The 23,128-nt window shown below is 38.8% G+C and overlaps 2 protein-coding genes across 2 annotated transcripts; both read left to right on the top strand.

The window, feature by feature from the left end:
• Positions 1 to 13,195: 13,195 nt before the first annotated feature.
• LOC145493042 (uncharacterized) lies at positions 13,196 to 17,462 on the top strand. The gene has a single exon (XM_081472444.1). It carries the CDS (start codon positions 14,092 to 14,094, stop codon positions 16,210 to 16,212), a length of 2,121 nt encoding a protein of 706 aa, XP_081328570.1. The 5' UTR covers positions 13,196 to 14,091; the 3' UTR covers positions 16,213 to 17,462.
• A 4,087-nt stretch (positions 17,463 to 21,549) lies between these two features.
• LOC145493232 (uncharacterized) lies at positions 21,550 to 22,842 on the top strand. The gene has a single exon (XM_081472651.1). The coding sequence runs from the start codon at positions 21,648 to 21,650 to the stop codon at positions 22,830 to 22,832; it is 1,185 nt and encodes a 394-aa protein (XP_081328777.1). The 5' UTR covers positions 21,550 to 21,647; the 3' UTR covers positions 22,833 to 22,842.
• Positions 22,843 to 23,128: the final 286 nt, after the last annotated feature.

Genomic DNA, 23,128 nt, shown 5'->3' with positions numbered 1-23,128 from the left:
ACAACTGTGACCTCGAACTTTCGCGATATGAGAAATTTAATGTTTGTTGTTTTTCGGATTGTTAAAAATATCATTTTGGGTACCGAAAAAAAGTCAGCTATCATTTTCGGAAAGGCGATAAGACTTAACGTTTTCGGGAAATGGACAAAAAAGCCCTAATAAGTTCGAGAATACTCAAGCTCCTCTAGAATAACCGAACAGATAATTTTTTTTTTTGCGCAACCTAAAATTAACCTACAGAGCTTTGAAAGTACACCAGATAGCCTAAAACAGCGTTTAAAAGCATTCGAGAGGAAACGGTCGTTGGGTGTCCCCTATGGTTCCCTGCCTAACCTAACTCCGCGTCAGTTCAAACTCGGTCACCAGGGCTCTTTCCGTCTTGAACTCACACAACACGTGACGCTTTCATGGTCCTTCATGAATAAATACGTACGTGTCCGAGAATTAATTCTTCTCTTTTCTAGAGACGTAAGCTTGGGACGCCTGCATGTGCAGTAAAAATTCTAGTTTTATTTTGTCGTTGTGGGTGCGCGGAAAGTTCACAAGAAGACAGCTTAATTAGTACGGGGTCGCACCCGTGCAACTTCTAGGTTTTCCATGTACATGGTTTTTACATGTTTCTTACAGGCTCCCTTTCTTTCATTTACATTGTTTTTACATGTTTCTTACAGGCCCCCTTTTTTCATTTACATGCTTTTTGCATGTTTCTTACAGGCCTCCTTTTTTCATTTACATGCTTTTTACATGTTTCTTACAGGCCCCCTTTTTTCATTTACATGCTTTTTACATGTTTCTTACAGGCCCCCTTGTTTCATTTACATGCTTTTTACATGTTTCTTACAGCCCCCCTTTTTTCATTTACATGGTTTTTACATGTTTCTTACAGGCTCCCTTTCTTTCATTTACATTGTTTTTACATGTTTCTTACAGGCCCCCTTTTTTCATTTACATGCTTTTTACATGTTTCTTACAGGCCCCCTTGTTTCATTTACATGGTTTTTACATGCTTCTTACAGGCCCCCTTTTTTCATTTACATGCTTTTTACATGTTTCTTACAGGCCCCCTTTTTTCATTTACATGCTTTTTACATGTTTCTTACAGCCCCCCTTTTTTCATTTACATGGTTTTTACATGTTTCTTACAGGCTCCCTTTCTTTCATTTACATTGTTTTTACATGTTTCTTACAGGCCCCCTTTTTTCATTTACATGCTTTTTACATGTTTCTTACAGGCCCCCTTGTTTCATTTACATGCTTTTTACATGTTTCTTACAGGCCCCCTTTTTTCATTTACATGGTTTTTACATGTTTCTTACAGGCTCCCTTTCTTTCATTTACATTGTTTTTACATGTTTCTTACAGGCCCCCTTTTTTCATTTACATGCTTTTTACATGTTTCTTACAGGCCCCCTTTTTTCATTTACATGCTTTTTACATGTTTCTTACAGGCCCCCTTGTTTCATTTACATGCTTTTTACATGTTTCTTACAGCCCCCCTTTTTTCATTTACATGGTTTTTACATGTTTCTTACAGGCTCCCTTTCTTTCATTTACATTGTTTTTACATGTTTCTTACAGGCCCCCTTTTTTCATTTACATGCTTTTTACATGTTTCTTACAGGCCCCCTTGTTTCATTTACATGCTTTTTTCATGTTTCTTACAGCCCCCCTTTTTTCATTTACATGCTTTTTACATGTTTCTTACAGGCCCCCTTTTTTCATTTACATGTTTTTTTACAGGGTTACAAACATAACATTTCCAGACTTTTTACAGCATTCGCTTGAATTATTTACACGTTCCTCACATGGTTTAGCAAAGCAATTTACATGTTTTTTACAAAGGCAGATGCTGTAAAAGTGCGTAAAATATTTTACGGGTTTTTACATGTTCTTCAAATGATCATTGTCGACAAAGACAATGTAAATCACTATTTACAGAACATTTACATGCTGCACTAAAAGCTGTAAGTTTCCTGTAATTTTATTGTACAAAACCCTAACATGTAAATTGTAATTTACAAAGAATGTAAATCAAGATTTACATACTGTAAATTAAAATTGACATGTCCATGTAAATTTTCAACTTTTCCAGTGTTTATTTTAATTAGATGGAGTTATTAGTATTATGTAATTTTACTTTTAGCTTTTTTAATCGATTTTAATTTGACCCATTTGTATTTTAGCTAATATTGTTCATATCTCACTATGCATCCTATTAGCAGGGGAGATTCTCCTCTGCTAGTTTTCATGGCACGTTAATAAAGTCATTGTAATTATCATTTTAACATTACTGCAATAGCAATAGTTCCTTTGCAGGGTGCTTTGTGTCGAAATGTTTCTCTAATGACTTCCTTATTTTAGATTCCTTTTAACAAAGGGGACAACATGTCACGTAGATGTCGGAAAAAGCTGAGAAAACGTAGAGCCAAGGTTATGATTTCTTCACTACTCCAAACGAAAATCTATTGGCTGTCAAAGCTAAGTTTTTTCGTACATCACACCAGACAAAAGGGGACAGAGCTGTAAGAGCAATATTTACCGCTTTGGAAAGGTTTGTAATGTCCATTTTTGGGTCCCGTTCCTGAAGTGATCAGTCGATCCAGAGTCGCGGCTAGATTCAAAGGCTATCTTTAAATTTATGTATAGAACAGTACACCGTTATACTAGGTAAAGTTAGCTGTTAAAATTCTTGTTCATATCATCTTACTAGGGGTTCGTGTGCCATATTGTTCGAGTTGTTTCAAATGGAAAGAAGCGATTGAAAAACAGCTCACTTCCTGACCAATCAAACATTAATTGAACAACGAATTTAGTCGCTAGATACCCAAAGACACCGTTTTCAGCGAAAGAAGTTGTTTTGATTTGTTTATAGCGAAGAAGGAAAGCTCACTCTATTAACAAATACATTTATCATCTGAAGCGGCAGGTTTTTCAATTTATCTGCTGAATAATCTTTGTGTCTTGTAACTGTAGATAAATACGCCGGGTAACTTTGAAAATGTCTGCTTGTGCTCTCAGCCTGCCTTTTTGTTTTTGTTTATGTTTTGTTTTGTTTTGTTTTGTTTTGTTTTTTTTGATCAAGTTGACGCGCTCGTGTTTCTCTTGTCAGATCGCGGTCTGATTAAATTGATTTCTTAACATTAACGTGTCTCTTGCAAAGTTAAAGAGGCGTCAAGGAATTCCATTCCCACTGTTAAGCTTCGTGTAGGGGTCCTCATGAATCTCGTCATGCACTGCATGAACACAATTATTTATACCAATATAAAGACACGTCCGCGCATATCGAGATGTTGCGATGATGTAATTGTTTCCTTTGAAACGAGTTTTTGGAAGCTCTTTATTCGCAGAAGAATTGCTTTAAGTGCCCGCCATATGTCGGAGATTAACTAAAGCCAGTACTCAAGAGAATTAAAACATGAACATTAATTGAACATTTCAACTAACAAAACAAGCTAATTTAAAATGAAAGTTATGCATAATCATCTTCAAAAAAGTAGCTCATGCGTCAAATTTTAAAACTGAATTTGTGGAATGTCGAAACACCGGAATATTAAAAACCTGGAACATTGAAATTGCCAACTTGTCATTCGCGCACAAGGAGGACGATTTCCCTAACAAATTTCTGTTGTCTGAAGTCACGATGGCTATGTTCGTCTTTAAGCCAACTGTTCATAGCAGAAGTCGTACTTGTTTTCTATTCTTTCTATTCTAGTTTTCCTTTGTCCCCGGTTCCCGGGTAACAGTATTCCTACTTTTTTTTTTTTTTTTAATTTGTTTCGTTACTTGCATATATAACAACTCAGACAGAAAAACATAAATGAGCGGCAGTTTATTCAGAAGGGTTTGGCGTACCTGTTTCTTTCACAATAATGAAGACGAGTCCTTGATCGAAAAACATTTTCAGCAGTTATCTTCCATTCCTCTGTAAGCAGATCCAAGAGGATGCTGTGGGCTTTTCAGATTACTGTTTTTCTATTGAACGTAGTCTTGGGCGCACCGCCAAAGGTGCCGACAGAAACGAATGAAACGATGGTGGATTCATACTTTCAAAACAGGATACAAAACCTTGGGACGCAGAAGGGCTCCGGTAAGCGGCAATTCCAATGCAGGTGGAATTGTCAAATTGCCGAATCTGATCTTGGCAACATAATTCAATTGACCGTCATAACTGAGGGGAGAACGTTAAAGCTTGCTTTCCACTACGAGAAGATTGTGGAAGACGATTGCGTGACCAGAACATCTCGCAACTCAAATGGAAGCCTTACGGAGTATTGGCAAGTCTGGTTGGTCAATAACACACTTTCTAGTTTTGGTGGAAACGTCATAAGAGGTTTTTCAGCTTTAATACAAGCATCGTTTGAGGACCAGGTCAAAGTTTTGTGTCGATTCAGAAAGACCAATTCTCCTAGAGAAGGGACACTTTACGGTGAACTTTCTTCTCCAAGTGAACAATTGGAAAATATTCTTCGCTCGACTGTTAGGTCACTTGGAGAAGTGTGTGATGTACAATCAGAGACTGATGTGCAAACTTGTATCCAAATCAGTGAATTTATCCATAATGCTCATTGGAAGGACTTAGTTCTGCACGGCTTAAACATCGCTTTTGTCATTGCTTTCACTTATATTGGCCCTGCTGTCGTTTGCCTTTATTCCGCCACAGAGGACTCATGTGATGGAATCTGTCAAATAAATGTAGAAAGACCCAGTTCCACGGAGTACACCATATGGCACAGAGCAAGGAAGTTCATTATGCGTGTTGTTCTCTTACCGATACCATTTTTAGCTCCGGCGATTTTTGTCGAATATTTCTTGTATCAGAATTTATTGCCTGACCAAAATATGCTAGGAATTAGCCTAATTGTTCCACCATTTCGTATTTTATGTTATGGCTGTTTCTATTTTAATGCTTTTTATTTACATATTCTCCGTGGGAAACCACCAGGTAATGAGAGACCGTGTAATGAAGTTGTGGAACTTCCACAGCGAATGCTAAGACATCTCCGCATAGTCGGCTCTACTTTAATGCTTCTATGTTCCCTTTGCGTCAATTTGTTTAAAGATATTTGGCGAGGTCGTTCTTCCTCTTCTATCATCGTTCGCTTTTTGTATGCAACGTTTTCCCTAGTATTAATTCCAATCGCAATTGTTTATGGCTTCCTTTGGTTTAAATTTTTAATATTAATGTCATTTCCCATTGCAACGGTGTGGGCAACTGCAGAGATAGTAAGCCAATCCGAAATGCTTCAGCCAGTTTGCCTCCATGGCTTATTAAGGTTTTAGGGAGATAATCCTCAGACTGTTTTGTAAGGTACATCAAAGCCTTACCCTCAGTTCTGGCACAAGTTTCCCAATGCGACAATTAGTGGACATGTTGTAATTTTCGGGGTTTTGGTATTTTTTCAACACAAACATTAGCGAAAGGAATATACGACCAACAAGAGAACTGGACTGTTGGTTATCACTGACCTTGATCAGAACTTGTCCAAAGAAATTTTACGACCTTTTATGTAGATGCGTGTGGGTAGAGGGAACGGGAGATGCCTGGAATTGCCTTGACCATGTGCCCAGCCTGGCCTTGACGAAGTCCCCCCTGGGTTTACAGTCTGCGCCCGAGTCCAGGCGAAAACCTAGCGGGTATGTTTTGTGAAATCGCTCAGAGGTAAACAATTATAAATCTAATCATGGATGTTCCCGCTCAAAAAATAAAGATGTAAGGGTTTTATGCAAGCAAGTTAACGATAGTTTTTGTACTTTATATGTACTGTCGTTTACAGCAGTACTTCAATGACTAGGCAAGTATACATTTCAGGGGAAAGTTATTTACTGTAAACAGATCAAGTGACTGAAAGTTTCTTATGAACATAAATACACAGAAAGAATGTAATTTACCTTTACAACATCTTAGGGGTGTTAGGAAAAGGAACGTTGATTTTCTAACCAGATAATAAAAATTAATTTGTCCAATCGCTGCAGCCCTTTGTTTAATATGACTTTTAAACTGTAACTTTTTTTTAATGCTTAGAGAAATTCAAAAGAAACTTGCCACAAATTGCCATGGCATATGATTTACAGACCCTTAAAATTTTATTGTACGGTCTCTTACACTGTTTGAATGACTTGAAATAAATCTGTCCTCTCCAAAAAGTCTTTTCCGGTTCGGGGTGCCTTTTGAATGAATGTAAATATATTACCTTCACCTGATGACACTCAAACCACAGTTGCTAACGTCAAACACTGCGCAAACTTTAATCACCATACTGCGGTTTTGTTATCTCAGCTCGCTTTGTCAGGCTGCGTCAACAAACTATTGTTCTCCAAGGGCTTATGTGGCCAGTTTCCATCAACATGTGCTTATCTCGGACAATGGATAGAATGCTTTTCGTCTACACCAATCTAGATAAATGTAAAAATGCAACTTTTTTTTCCTCAGTTGCATAGAGCCTTCCATTGCATACACCACAACCAGAGCCCTTGAAACCTTTTCCGCCCTGCTACAACCACTCCAGATGGATTCGTGACATTTCCGCCCGCTTTAAATTAGGCCGCTGTGACGTCGACGCCGTCAACGTTTTCAGAAAGATCTCTTTCTGCGGTAAACCCCACGATACCCAACAGCGCTTTCGAATTTCTTCAGACATTCATGAAACCGTTTGCGAAAAACTCCTTTTGCGACGCCACAAAAATTTCATTTCAAATTTCTTCAGATTAAAGTGGATCGGGCCTTAGTCAGATAACAAGTGGTGGCGTAGCATTATATTTGTGTGTCACTTATTTGCGCAACAAACGTTCAATATATTGCATTTACGTCCCGGGGTGGGGGGGACTCCCAGATATGTTGGGTGGCGGTGTGGGGCCCATTTCCCAAAACCCTTACCCTATTTATGACCAAAATCTACGATTTTCCCTACCCTATTTATGACCTGGCCAAAAATTCGATACCCTATTTATGACCGTTGCGGCCTGCGCAGTTGCCCTAAACTTAAGTTATGAAGGGCTAAGCATAAGTCGGGAGGCCTCTTATACAGCGAAGAAAGCAGTGCTTTTTTATCAGTCAGGCTTGTCATCTTAACGGATTGCCGGGGTTTTACCTGTTATGCATGGCAGATGTTTCTAGTAATAGACAAAAAACTTTTAAGTTATGTTAAAAACACTATAGGAAAGTTTTCGACTTGGATAGGAGCTCATGTTGATGTTTGTGTCAGTTAGCTGTAACTTTAAAGCTACGTCAGCTAAGAGGCGGCAGCTTAGCGGCGAGCTCACCTCTCGTGTTTATTTGGAGAGAGTTCTTTGCTCGTCGGCTGCGTCGCTTGGCGAACTGTGCAATACCGAGGTAAAGCGAAATAGTCAACAAACGTGTATCAAGATAAGTGAAGTCAACAGGACGAACAATTGATGAACAATTCTTACTGATCTTGGTTGTTTCGTATTCATGACACTGTTCGCTTTTATTGGCTCAACAGTTGTTTGTCTCTCAGTGCTGCCACAGAGGACACGCATGAAGGGTTCAGTCAAATAACTGTAGAAGGACCCAGTCTGTCGGCTTTCGAGGTCTAATTTTTTTTCCTCGGATTGCACCATGTGGCACATGGCACGAAAGTTCATTTTGCGAGTTGTTATCTTGCCCCTGCCATTTCCGGTTCCAGCTTTTCACTTTGAATACCTTCTGTGCCGTAAAGAATCAGAACTGAACATAGTCAACCAGAAAATTATCTGTTTAGCCGTTTGGCAAACACTCAAATAAATTACTTTATAGAAATGCCCCACTGCCAAAACTTTAAATCAGCGAAAAACCCGATCGATCTTTTCCCACGAGTAGGCATTGCTCGAGTTGACGCCATGTTGTTCAGGTGTCACGCTTAATTGTGTGTTTCTTGCCAGCCAATGGCGTGCACGAATCCAACTTCTGTGAGTGGCAGGTCAAATCACTGATGTCCGAGATTTTTAGTCCTGGTGTACTTTTTGTATTGCAGTATATGCTGTTGTTGGTGTCTTGATATTCCTCCAATTATACTAGCCATCCAGCTTGTATTTTCTTCCCAAATTCTTCCCGAGGTTGCCTGCTGTGTTCTGGTCTATGGTTACTTGTGGAATGGTTACAGATCCTTTACTCAGAAATACCAAGATCTGGCCGCAGCACTTTTTGAACAGAAGGACCAACTAAAGGACAAAAGACGTAAAACTGGTTTGAACATGCAAGACTCACACCTGACTATGGCCGTACCATGGAGAATGTTAAGAGAATTTTAGAAAACGTTTTGATATGGCATGCGAAGAACATGCGAGAATATGATGAAGAACTAATGCCTATTGAGGAAGTGTTCCCAAAGTGTTTTTGGAAGCCGCTCTGAGCGTTTTCTTGGTCTTCTCAGTTTGGTCATTTGTAATTCTGCTGAATGTTTCTTCCTTGACAATAGCTTTCTTGACTTTCGCTGTTGGATTAGCCCCCAAGAACGTAACTATTTACCTTGATGGAAGGAGAGAGTGGAATTTAAAACTTGTGCTTACTGATGCTCAACGAATTGCCAAAGAGTACATTAACAGTACAAAACCGTGTGAACAGAGAGCTGTCACCAACCGAGTCCTGCGAAGAAGATATATTGTATTTGTTAAAGTATGTAGATTTTGTCATCACTCAGTTGGTAGTTTTTTGCGCTCCTTGTGGTGCTTTTAGATAAAGCATACTGAAGTTATCTTACATGCATTCAAGGAACTGATATTACAGGAAAAAAACTGGCACCAGCTGCATAACAGCATTGCATCAATGCCAATCAAAACAACAGCAACAAAAACAGCTTAATTATACAGATCGCATTTGTTACCTGAAATATTGTAACGATCTTAGGAAAAAAAAATGTACATGCAAGGTTTTTTTTTGTTTACGTCATTAATATAATAATAATAAATTAGTATTTTAAGAGGAGGCTTCCAATCACCTAGAGGTGGTTTTCAGGAGGGTCCTCTAAAAAAGTCTAAAATGTACATTAAATGTCTAAAATACAGAAGTAATAAAAGCTTTTAAAAAACGTGAGACTAAAACTAAGACATAAAACTAGAGCTAGGACTAAAAATACTACTACTAACCGTCATTACGGTTATGTAAGAGAGGAATGTTCCAGTCAGCGGTAACACTGACTATGAATTGATTTGCATTATCCGATGACCAAGTTTTTAATAATTAGTAAATTAATAGCCACCTAGATAAACAATGCTGCCAAAGGCATCACAGTCTGATGCCATGGAATACAATTAATTCATTGTTACTAACAAAGTTTACACAGTTCTTTAAAAATACCCGACCTGTCCGGCCAGGTAAGAATTAAACTGTACGTCAGCCCATGCCCCTGGGGGAGAAGTTTTGGCGGATAGTTGCTGAATGAAGTTTTCATATTCGAAAGACATCACTCGAAGTCCAGGATTTTTGAAAGGATGGAGAATTTTCAAAATGACTGCTTTATTTATTTATTTATTTATTTATTTATTTATTTATTACGATTTACTCCATACAATACGTACAATATGTCCATACAATATGTCGCCCTTGGACCAAAAATCTTTTCAAGAACTCGTATTCAAGGCTTTTAAGAATCGTAAACGCAGTGGTTGCGTCGATCGCCAGCAGGTCAGATCGATTAAACGAAATTTATTTTTCTTCAAACTAAAGCTACTCATCAAGGTACCGCATGAATTTATTTTTCGTAGTGTTTCGCTCGTTTGTTTTACTGCCGAACTCGATGAGTATATTGATTGACAATCGATGTACATGTAAGCTTATTATCAAAACTATACGACTGCATATGGTGTATGCACGCAGACAATTACGTCTGTGTTTTTATGTTTTAGTCCGTTATTTTGTAGTCCTTGATATTCACCTCTGAAAATCATACTAAAACAATTATTCTCCTCAGGCATAGGATAAAACGTGGACTAGACCATTGGACCTTTGGACCTTTGGACTATTTTTAGACTATTTTTTAGACTATTACTTGGACTAAATTTTGGACTATTTTTTAAGGGGTGGGTAGGTAGTCAGGGGGGTGGTTTATCATATGTTCTTCCTCAGGGAGGTGTAGGTAGGAAGGGGGTAGGTAGTTTTTTTTCTTTTTGGGAGGGGTGGGTAGGTAAATTTTGTCAAAATATATAATTTTTACTCATCGAAAATTAATACTTAAGAAGGATGAAAAGTATGCAGAAGTAGGAATGAAGGGGTGATCCCGATGGTCTGACCATCCGTGAAGAAACATATTTTAATATGTTTCTTCACGGATGTTCATCGGGCAATTAAACTTGTTTCCTTTTATTATGTTCTTTTATTATGTCATTTTATCATTTTATTTTACTGTATGCTTATCTTTAAGTTACACTGTCAATTAGTTTTACGTATTTGCGGTATAACGACACGTAGGGGCCAAACCACCACCCAAATGTTTCGTCGGTCTTGGGTATTTCACATTATTTCGCATTACTTAAAAAGTATTGACTCTTTCTACACCAAACTTGGCAGATGAGCAAGAGACCTATTGCCAATTATATTTACGTGAAAAATGTCAGTAAATGTCAATGTTGTGACGTCACAGTGATGACGTCATGTTTTTCCCACTTTTGAAGTTTTTAACATGCATAATTTTTACAATGTGTTCAAAAGAGCACATCAAAGGGAGTTGAGACCTGAAAAAATTTTGTCCATATCACAAAAATTAAAGGAAATATGGCATTTTTAAATATGAAAAATAACTCTGCAAAATATGGGGTCCCCCCCTTGAGAGAAATCTCCAAATTGGAGCCGTAGTTTTGTTCCAGCAAATGTAGCTATGTTCCACATGTGATGTGCCAGATGACTAAAGCAAAAATAAAGAAGAAAACGGGAATAAAAAATTATCCCTCCAGTGTTATTGCGTTAAAACAGGAGCCATAATCGGGGACAGAGACCGTAAGCGCGCGCCATTTCAAGTATTGGGGTTGTCCCCATGATATGGGACAATAATTCTATTTTTAGAACAAATTGCGCCATCACCTGCGGCACACGCGCGTACATCCTGCGAGGATTTTTGCGGATGTCGCGCGGGGAAAATGGCGTCCGAAATTCCCGAAATGTTTCATGTTTTTGGCCCACAACTCAACGCGTTTACGTCTGTTGGAATTTTGCTCAAGTATTTTCGTCGTAAACTGCTCCAGTTTGAGTGAAGTAAGACAGTGTCGAATTTAGGTATGTTCCGCTGTAAGCTTATATATATCGCTGACCAAGTTGTGTTCCCACGGATGCTTCTTTTACATGAGCTGTACATTACTCCACTTTAAATTTCACATATGTTGAAGATTAACAGCTTTTCCATTACACAGCAAAAACTAGCTGGATATATTTAGATATAGCAGAGCTTCAGAACTTCATAGTTTCCTAGCTCCTCTTGCCACACGCTTGCGAGGAATTTGTCAGTCTCTCGCGACCGAAAAGTAAAACAAAATAATTGTTAGTTTGAGTTTCGCATGAATTGTAAGCAACGCTTGATGTTTCATCAAGGCTTAATAACTTTACGTCGGTAGATACTACTCAGTTTTATTCGTGTAAAAATCCAATAAATTCTCTGTTGTCGATGAATGAGAGCGCCCGCCGATGCGTGTTTTGTACAGTCAGTAAACATGGCAAATTGTACACTTTCGTGTGAAAGCGTACATCAAACTCAAACAATAGCTCTATAGTTTTTAAATATGCATAAGATTGATAAATGTTTGAGAACATATTAAAAGCTAAGCTGAAAATATGTGAATAAAGCAGAAATAATCAGCAAAGTTACGATGACGCTTTCTTTAATCAACTTGGAACAACGATTTCGATTTTGTTGATCGAGTTATCAAAACTCCTTGTCTATTTTCATTTTCGCAGTGTAAAACTTCACTATGGTTATGTTGAAGAAACACACATGATGTTAGTAGCCTTTTTTGCGTTCGTGAAATTTGTAGCAGCATCTCAGCACAAAAGATAACGAAAGAAATCTTTGTCAAGATTTGTTGACAATTGAAAACACCGACTCGGACTTGAAAGTGCACGAGCACTACACTACACTACACGAAAGTGCACTATGCAAATGAGCTAATTGTACGCGTCAGACTTTCCTTTCTAAAACTTTTGCAAACTCACAAACAAGCAGCAACAATAAGAAACCATCAAAGGAGGTTTTGGTTATGATTAACCATTGTCTGAGAAACTCACAAATTAACTCGATACCAGAGTAGAGAGTTTTCTTGCTATATTCTTAAGTCAGAACAAACGCAAAAACATACGCGTAAGCTTACAACTAGCGTGAGCAGATCTTATTATTCATTCCCAGCGCGAGATTGAAGTCTTGTTTTCGACCCTGAAAAACCCACCTTTTACGTTAGCTCAGAGCATAAAACTACATAATTATAAGCGCCCTGGTTCGTATTCCCCGCCTTATTCCCTGCCATCGCTGTGAAAAATACGCAAGAGAATCTCTCAACTCTAACCATTTGATCACGCAATGTGACCACATCCACGCGAGAGCTCCTGCCATGTGCGGGAATCCGCGCGGATATATGACGTCAGGATGGCGCAATTTGTTCTAAAAATAGAAAAATTGTCCCATATCATAGGTGCGCGTAAATCCCGAGACTTACGGTCTCAGTTCCCGATTATGGCTCCCGGTTAAAATTAGTTTTGTTACGTCATAACCTGGGACGTCACCCGTTTTTTTACTGTTAATACTATCCTAACAAAGCCGAAAATCAAATTTCTAAAACCATACGATTTTTGACAGCATCAAGCTTTCTATTTTTCTAGATTATTAGCCTTCCTAGAAAAAAACTGAAAAAAATAAACCAGAGAGACTGACTTAAGAAGGAAAGTATGGTTAAGAAAATTCCGGGGGGGACAACAAAAAAATAGTTAATTTACCATATCTCGAAAAATAATCATCATGGCAAAAAACGGTTTCTGGCATTTTACTCCTCAAGTCAAGGCCTTTCCAATGACATAATCTTTACATCAGATTTTACAAAAAATTATAGCACGTTTTGGTGACGTCATCAATTAGGACGTCATAATCTGACATTTTGTCAAATCTTCTAAATTAAAATAAACTGGAGAACAAAGAAAGCTCATCTGCCAAACTTGGTTCAGAAATATATAAACCAAGCAAATATAGCCTTCATGAAACATTAGGGGGGTGGTTTGGCCCCTACGTGCGAAAATATGCTACATAAAAACACGTCCCAATGTAAAATTCTCACTGTACCTGAAGAAGGCTGGTTTGGCCAGCCGAAATATAGTACACCTTCAAAAAAATAATCCTACTTTGTGTAGGTTTCTGCTTTTTACATGTGAAGCCGATTAGATCACTATTGATCCAAAGTATACCAACAGGATCATCGTTCCGGTTGCTTGCTTAAACATTTTATAGTCTTTAAAAATACCCGACCTGTCCGGCAAAATTAAAGTGTACGTCAACCCCAAGCCCCTGGGGGAGCGGTTTTCCGTATAAAAGCCCCTTCATACCCCTGTCATCCTCTTGTCCGGTTTGCAGTATTGCCCAGGGTTGTTTATTTTTGGTATCAATTCATTTTAAGAATTTATATTTGCGTTGTGATTAGTTGTCACATTTCAATGAGACTTCCGATCAGAAGCTGGTCAGGGAACGAAAAGGTGCTGATGAAGGGAGTTCATGGCGAGGACAAGTTTTCTCCTCCCAATTTCAAGCATAATTTAAGTATAAATCCCTGAAGGCAGAGTAGATAGAGTTTAACACAGAGTTTGTCTTTAAGTCAAGGGGAGTCGCTCATATCTTTCAGATATGGAAGGAAAAAAGAACATTAACAGCCATGTAGGGGTACCCTACTCCTAATCTTTCACCTCTAGGTCCCCTACCCCCACCCCCATCACTTCCGGGTATACCAAAGATATCGGTGACATCACCTATTGTTAACTAAAGAAAACTTTCGGTTTCAATATTTCCACATTTAGTCCGACAGTTGCTTACTTAGCATAGTACATTTCCTAGCTGGAAGTGAAGATAAAAGTCTCGGGTTTACTTCGAGCAAGCCGAAGATCATCTCGCTCTGTTTCCATCGCAATCTGTGAGAATGCTGTCGGCAAATTCCCGGCTATCTTTAGCTGTGTTATTAGCAGTGTTTTGTCACGCACAGGCTGTAGAGCCGCCGCTTCATAACAACAAGCCTGTCGATGGTCTTAATGATGAAACTCGTTGTAGCTGGAATTGTACTGTTACGGATTCTGATTTTTCGGAGGAAATGAAGACCACCATCGCCAAGAAAAAAATGATTGGCCTTGTTGTCAAGTACGAGAAAGGAGTGACCGAAAAATGTGTAAACCAAACATCTCACAACTCGAGCGGAAACATCACTGAACACTGGCAAATATGGTTGCCAAGTAAACAACTTTCAGTTTTCGCGAAGGCATTGGAAAACGTCGCAAATTTGATGTTTTGTACAGATTCAAATGGGGACCGCGAAGAAATCAGAGCCACGTGTACCTTAAGACCTCTGAACATGACAGGTACAGATCCGACTTATTACAGCGGTTCGTTTCCCATATTCTCTCGAAGTCATCTCGCTGATCTTGGAGTCAAATTTGATAGCATCGACTGCAACACAGAGACGACAGACAATTTAGAACCTTGTATCAACATAACCAAATCAACTGGAAACAGGAGCACTAATTCCAAAAGCCCATTCGAACGCGGTGGATGGCCATCAGATGTTTTGTCTTTCTTCTGTTTTGTATTTGTGGCAGTTTTCGTACATTATTCCCCTGCCTTTCTTTGTCTTTTCTCGCCGACAGAGGTCACAGAGGATGGCGTTCGTCAGATTATTCTAGAAGGAGCCAGCCCAGTAAGTGTTCGAAGCCTGATGGGGAACTATTTTTTCCCTGAAGATGACGGCACAATTTGGCACAAGGCGAGAAAATTTTGTGTTCGAGTTGTGGTTATGCCTCTTCCTTTCCTAGGTCCTGCAATTTTTGCTGATTTTATGGTGTTGGGCTTCCTTAGATTGTATTTCTTCCAGCGATTTGTGATGATATGTTATGGTTGTTATTTCATTCAGGCTTTTTACATATCTTTTTTCACGGCAAGGTCGGTCCAAGCGAAGCCTTGCATAGTTTGCAAGTTGATTAAACCTAAGACCTTTAGCTGCCAAGATGAAATTCCTCAACTAATTGTAGGTCATCTACGCGTCCAGCCATTTATTCTAGTTCAATCTTGGAGGCTTTTTATTCAATATATCTTACGCTATTGTAAGATGTCTCTAGCTGTGCTTCCGACGTGCAAAGTTTCTTTTGTGAACATTTTCTGCGTTCCTATTTATATGATTTTTTTGTCCACCATCCCTGCTGTAACTATGATTTTGCTCATTGCGATAATACTATTAGCTTTTGGTGGTATTATACTTTCCTCGCCTGTCGTAATCCTATCCTTGACTCGAAATTCCGCAATCAATGTGCCATCTTTTATAGACTTCGCCGTACGCTACTGCTGGACTTTTTCAGGGGCTTTTGGCGCACTATATTTGTTAGTATTTGCAGGCATTGGCACTACACTCGCCTTACTAGTAGGCTTCCAACTTTTGTTCTCAGAGGACAGCCTTCCGTATGTGGCATGTTTTGTTCTCGTCTTGTATTATGCGTGGAGCAGCTACAGCTCTTTTACTAACAAATACCAGGATCTCGCATTTACACTCTTTAATCATTACAAGAAATCCCAAGACCAAAAGTTCGACGCCACGGCGTTAAACAGTTCAGATCAAGTACAAGGAAACATTGGTGCCGAGTACGAAGACATTTCAATGAAAATTCCCAAGGAACTTTTCCGTATGGCGTGTGAAGAATTAATGCCTATCAGAAACAATGTCTGCGTATTGATTTTGAGGGTCACTATAATTGTGTCGTTTGTTTTCCTTGCTTTTTTAACCGCAATGCTGATCAAAGTTGGAGCAACTCCTGTCATGAAAGCTTTGTTAACTTTTCTCACTGGAATCGTTCCTAAGATCGTCGCCATTTACATTGATGGAGGCAGGCAGAGAAAAATTGAAGCTATGATTACTCATCAGAAGATTCCTAAGATTTTGCGAGAATACTTCAAGAAAGCGTCAAGGTCTTGCCAAGGGTGTGATAACTATGGCGCAGATGTCAACGAAACGTTACCACAAAATATGAATGAAGAGAACATCGAGCTGGTAATCATGTAATGCTAATTTCAATTGTGATCCTTTGCTCTAGAAGAACAGTGCCAAACTTACTCCGGAGCCTAATGTAATAAGAAACTTAACTCTCATCACAAGTCTTTGTAACACCCCTGAAGACACATGATGTACTGTGACATGAAGTTTACCTTGCTTCTGTTGTTCGGTTTCGGCGTAGCGACATGTCTGTATCTGGTTAACGTTACTTTCTTCAATAGTCTTGTGTGCCTTCCAACTAGACATGATCTTTTACCAAGAAATCATTATTTAGAGTTCAGAATTAAGGTAGATAAGACAAAGAAAAAACAACTTCTTTGTCAATATGGCCATGTTAATAATAATCTAAAAGAAATGTTGAGCCTGCAGGCTCACAACAAGTCTTAGTTTATTTACATAGTTTATTAGTTCGCTCGTCAAAAGCATAACTCAGGAATATATATAAAACTTAAGAAATATTTGTAACCAAGACTCTGGGTATTTTTTTCATCTTTGCCTATATACATAGAAGGTTGTTTCCTGTGATAGTTCATTCTTAGTATTGATTTATTTAGGAGTTCATAATTTATTTATTATACACATCTTTAAGACCTTATGTCTCTCATGGCGAAATCAGAACAGATGACGATGACTTCATTTTTTGACAATATTAGTGCCTTGATAATGACTATCAGTGTATTGTAAGAAAATTTTTTTTTGTTGTTCAATTGTTTTAAATTGTTTTGTCAAAACAATGGAAATCGACAAAGATGCTAAAGATAGAATGTGTTTTGGTATATTGTATCATTATATCACTACTGTTCCTTAGTTTTGAAAACCCAGTTTCTCTATAATCGGCTTGATTTTTATTGTAATTAAATATTTCTAGTAAAAAGAAAATGTATGTTGACTTACTTGTTTTAACGATACTTTAATTAATAACGCGAGATGTGTCAATTTCGATATTTGCTAGATTTGTAGGTAAGAACTTATCAGAAATAATGAGGTTTAGGGCCTGCGATTCTCACTACATGCGATGGGAACTGGTACATCTTCAATATACCTATGAAGGGATCTTGCACTGAGAAAACATAAACAGAGACTAACTGATTTTGTAAAGGGGTGAAATGCAAAGGTCCAGGTTTCCCTGGGTTAGCAATCGTTCAATTTCAGTCTTGACATCAAAGCTTACCGCGGTTCTGTTTTCAGATACGTCAGTAACATAGTGCGCCAGACAAAACTGTTCTGTATCGACGTTTTACAACGAAAAATTAAAACAACAACGTGACATACACACAAAAAATGTGATTGTCTTAAACTTTACCAAATTCCACATGGAAACTTATTTTTATATGGATCACACAAGCAAGGCTTGCGTTACATTTTGTCCAAATTTGGTGAGTGAGTCACAAAAGCATAGCAAAATCACGTAATTCTGAGAAAAAAGAATCACATTTGAAGTGCTCAGTTTGCGAAGAAATTCTTTAATTTCGTGCTGGTTGATTTTTTTGTCAAGATCTTGACAAAAAAAGCATAAGAAAGACTTACAACTTATTTGACCACTAAAATACGATACTGTCTTCAGAAATTGATCATCTTTGGAGTCTTTTTAAAGACAGTTAAAACTGTTCTTGTCACTAGATCGGTCCTCCGCCTGTTTTAAAGATGGCTGCCTTTAGCTCGCAGTTTATACAAGCCACAATTGCACAAGATACTGCTGTGTTAAAGCATTGTCGGGGAAGAGCCTCAGACACTGCTATTTGTGCTTTTAAAGTTTCCAGACCTGTTTCTGGGCTCATCTACCAGGAGCTTGCCATTTTCTCACTCTTTCATGCATAACAGCTTGAAATAACTTTCAGTTTGCCTAATCAGTGGTAGCATCATAACTTGAATAATTGATTCTCCAAACCACTCATCTATCACAGGTTTTTAGCGTTTTTTAGATGATTATCGCTTGTTACTCATGCCATCTCGTCGAATTCATGGAACAAAAAAAATCCACAAGCACGTGACGATGTTCTTTGCACAACAACAGTGGGCTAACACTACGATGTCGATGTAAATCATATATATATATACATATATATATATATATTTTTTTTTTTTTTTCTCAGAAATCACGCAATTTTCCGTACTTGTGTGATTCAGTCCGCAAATTTAGATTCGCTGTAACGCGTCTTCCTTGCATGATCTATAATATGAAAATAACTTTCCATGTGTGGAATTCACAAAATTATTTGCATCGTGATCTCTTTTGCATTGTGATCTAGGTATCGTTTTTGCTTCTGCTGCACGCAAAGAAAATAGTTTTCGAATCATTTGAGCAGCTTTCAACATTAAACGGAACGTCACAATTTCGGAAGGTTCGCATGTCGCTGTTGGAATTTCGATCCAGCACAGGGGTACACACCACGAAAATTTTGTGCTAAGCTAATGTCTAACGTTCTCATACGTACACACGAGTTGCGTTATCAACTGCAACTGTACAGAGTGATTACCGGCAATTAAAAAGGAACGGTAAATACACAAACGTCCGCTGGAGTCGCGTAGGTGTAACGTCTTTACCGAAGTGCGATGACCTCCTAAGGTTGCTGTTAATTTAATAAACGATAAACAAATGGCCAGCACGTAATAATACAGGAGATAAAAGCGTGACGCGATATGAAAGATGAGAAGAGGAGGTGATAGAAGAGAGTCAGACAACACAGGTCACACAGTAGAGCAGTCTCTGCGAGCGGTCTCTTTTCCTCCAAAATCCGTAGGGAAGACCGCAAAACAAGTAAGCGTGCGAGCGTGACTTTGAGCGTGACGTGCGACAAACAACCATACGGAATATCCTACTTGTAATCCCTCTTCATCTCTAATTCCCCAACCCTCATTCCCACCACTTACGGGTGTAACGATGAAATCGGTGTCGTCACCTCTTGTTATTCATGTCAACTTGTTGACAATATAGACAAAGGGTTTTTTTTGTTTGTTTCATAGCCCGAAAATTTGAATAAATATCTTTCCTACTGCACATGACTTTCCGTTTCAATTACCAGTTAGTCCGAGCGTAGGAGGCTAGACAACCGGGCTGGGGGGACTCCCAAATAAAAAATACGGAGGTGTTCGTTGGAAAGTTTAAAAAATGAGCCCCAAAGACGTGCCAAAATCCTGTTTTGTTGGCGTGGCTTGAAATGTTTTTTACCCCTAAGGTACAAATTCTAAAACAACACATTATCTCCAGTCATATTGTTTTCGGCTCGATGCCCTAAAAGGTACTGCAAACGTTCCCACTAGGGACCTTTTAAGGTTGAACACGCTATAAAGAGGTACCAAATCCGAGTTTTTAACCCCTACAAGGCACGTCAACAATCCCCGTTCTTTTTATATGGGAGCTTCCCCCTCGGGATCTCACCCTGCTTTCGAACGTATTTCATTTTAACAAGACGAAGTTTTCACGCACGTATACATGTAAATCTGTAATTTATTCTGCAGACGTTCCGTCGTAGGTTAGCACTCGAGCGAAAACAACATTAATACTTCCTGGTTTTCAATGTCACGCCATTCAAAATAGATCAAAATAAAAATCAAAACCGGTCAATAGATAAGTCAATAGATAAGTTCAGAATCTGGGAAATGAAAGAAAGTAAATAAGCAAAGACTATCGCCAAAATTCTGGTCACAGCAATTTTTCTTATGCGAGATATGCGGAGAAATTTCTTGCCCAAATTCATAGAGATTTGTATGGCGACGCCATGCTGGTGCCCATCCGTATGGGCACCAACATGGCGGCCGGAAACCAACAGAAACATCTGTCACTGAGTTTTGCTACAAAAGTGTGAATTTATCCCTCGAGGAACTCTAAAACATTAAAAGAATACTTTTTCTAAGACATAAACTGTTCCCCGAAATAAGTCACTTTTTCAACCATCATGATAGCTCTCTAGGCCGTCATGCAAATGCCGCATCACGTAAAAGCTTAGAAATTGAAGCGTTGTGCATCACAAAACCAAGAACCCATTCGGAACGAAAATTTGTATGAATATTAGTTTTCAGCTGCTCTTATACATCATTTAAGTAAAATCTCAGGAAGATCAATAGTTTTGTAGTTCGAATTTTAGTGATGTCATGTGAAAACCAGCTATAACGTTTCAAATATACAAAATATAACTTTCTGTAACGAGCAGTCTCTAGTCACAAGAAACATTAACGGGCCATGTTGGGTACCCTACTCCTAACCCTTTACCTGTACATCCCTACCCCCACTCCCACAACTTCCGGGTATAGCGTAGATATCGGTGACATCATCACCTATTATTGCATGAAACTATTTGCTGCTAAAACAAAGAGTTCTTTGAAATGTTTGTAAACAAATATCCTCCCTATTGCGCCTCACTTTCATTTTCAATTTCCATATTGCTTACTTGGCACATACTTTTGCTAGTTCAAAGTACAGATAAAAGTTTCTGATTTACTTCGAACAAAGTATCTCGCTCTGTGTCCATTGCAATCTATGAAAATGCCGTTGGTAAATTTCCGACAATATATATCTTTAGCTTTGCTGCTATCGGTTTTTTCTCGCGCAGAGACTCTGAAGCCATCGCATCATTGCAACACGACTGTCCATGGTCTCCACGATGAAACTCGATGTAGCTGGAATTGTACAGGCATTGTTTCTTATTTAATGGAAGAAATCAAGACGATAATCGCCAAGAACAAAATTATTCGACTTGCTGTCAAGTACGAGGTGATGGAAAAATGCGCAGACCAAACATCTGGCAACTCAAGCGGATACATTGAACACTTGCAAATATGGCGCGCAAATAAACAACCATCAGTTTTCAGGAAGGCTTTGGAAAGCGTCGCAAATTTGATATCTTGTACCGATTCAGTTGCAGAACACAGAGAAATCACAGCCATATGTACCTTAAGACCTGTGAACTCGACAGCTACAAAGCCGACTGATTACAATGGTTCTTCTCCTATATTCTCCCGATTAAGTCATCTCGCTAAATTTGATAGCATCGACTGTAATACAGAGACGACAGACAACTCACAATTTTGTATCAACATCACCAAATCAACTTGGGATACTTTCGAAGATCTATTAAAACGCTTTGGATGGCCGCTGAGAGTTTTACTTTCCATACAGACGGTATTCGCGTACGTTTTCACTTTTTATTCTCCTGCTTTCCTTTGTCTGTTCTCGTCGACAGAGGTCACAGAAGACGGCGTTCACCAGATTGTTCTGGATGGAGCAAGCCCAGTCAGCCTTCGAAGTTTGATAGGGAACTATTTCTTTTCAAAGGAAGATACCATATGGCACAGAGTAAGAACGTTTATTCTGCGAGCTGTTGTGCTTCCTTTCCCATTCCTCGGTCCTGTAATATTCATCGAATATGTGCATCTGACTTTCAATTTTTTCGGCATTTTCCACCCTTTGCATCCATTTGTGAGTGTCCTATGTGTGTTATTATATTATGGCTTGTTACATATCATTTTCCTCTGTGGGGTCCTCTAGAGGGAATCAACCTTGCATCGTTTGCGAGGATATTAAATCTAAGACCCTTATCTGTCAAGAGAATCTTCCAAAGCGGATGAGAAATCATCTACGTATCCAGCCATTAATTTTGGTGGAACGTCCAAGGCTTTTAATTCGACGTCTCTTGACTTACTTTAAGAGTTGCTTTCTTCTGATTCCTTCTAATTTCGAATTTTCATCTTCTTTCTTTCTCCGCTTGCTTTCGTTCATTGTCCTTTTGTCCGCCAGCCCTGCAGTAACTATTATACTACTAATACACATACTGCTGGTAACTTTCAGTGCTCTTTTATTTGCATCTCCCGCATTCAGTATCTTGGGTGGCACTGTAGCACATGTGCTTAATGTCTACTTCCGACATAATCGTTATTTACTGTTGTTGTTGCTATTTTCTGTGTCTCTCATCGATATAACAGCATTTCTTGGAGCAACATGGTTGTTGATGTTTGCTAGTTTTGGTGTTTCTATAGCCATTATATCAGCCTTTTTACTTCTGCTCTTTGAAGAAAGTCTTCCGTTTCTAGCTTGTTTTGGTCTTGTCTTGTATTATATTTGGAGTAGCTACAGTTCTTTTACCAACAAGTACGAGGATCTTGGCCTTGCGCTTTTTAAACATTACAAGTCTTACAAGACATCACGACATGGCCCAGTCACAGACGTGAATCTAAACACAGATCCACTGCTGGGAAACACACAAAATGCTGTTGGCAACAAAGATAACGTGATGAAAATCCCCAAAGAGCTCTTCCGCAAAGCTTACGAAGAACTAATGCCTATCAGAGAAAGTGTCTGTGTACTGATTTTAAAGGTCACTTTCATTTTGTCCTTTGTGTTCTTTGTTTTCTCATTGATAATGCTGCGCAATGTTAGTGCCACCCCTGTCATGAGAGCTTTGTTGACATTTCTATCCGGATCTTTACCTAAGATCGTTGCCATTTACATGGATGGAAGAAGGCAGAAAAACATTGAAGCTATGACTGCTGACGAGAAGATTCCCTTAATTGTCCAGGAGTACATTGAAGGAATTTCCGCAGTTAACCAAGGACAGGAAAACAGTGGGGTAGATGTCGATGAAGTGATGTTACAAAATGAGAATGAAGAGAGCATCGAGCTGGCAATTACGTAATGCTTATAACAGTTATGATGACTTTTACTCTGTACTCCAACTTGGAAGGGTCCAGTCTACATATATAAACTCACTCTTGGCCCGAATCCAAAAAGAACTCTTTATATTGACCATGAGTCTTTTGCTGCGGTCAGATTCGCGCTAGAACCTTGCTTGACATGTCATTTTTGTTTACATAGCAAATTCCAAGCACGATATTCGGTGTGACCGATCACGAGTATGACCATGTGCTTGTTTGAAATCTAACCCCAGAGTAACTAAAAGTACAAAGGATCCGAAGCTCAACTCAAGAGCGG

Source organism: Orbicella franksi, chromosome 7 (assembly GCF_964199315.1).
Source record: "Orbicella franksi chromosome 7, jaOrbFran1.1, whole genome shotgun sequence".
Classification (NCBI taxonomy): domain Eukaryota; kingdom Metazoa; phylum Cnidaria; class Anthozoa; order Scleractinia; family Merulinidae; genus Orbicella; species Orbicella franksi.
This window is presented reverse-complemented; position numbering and strand designations above follow the sequence as displayed.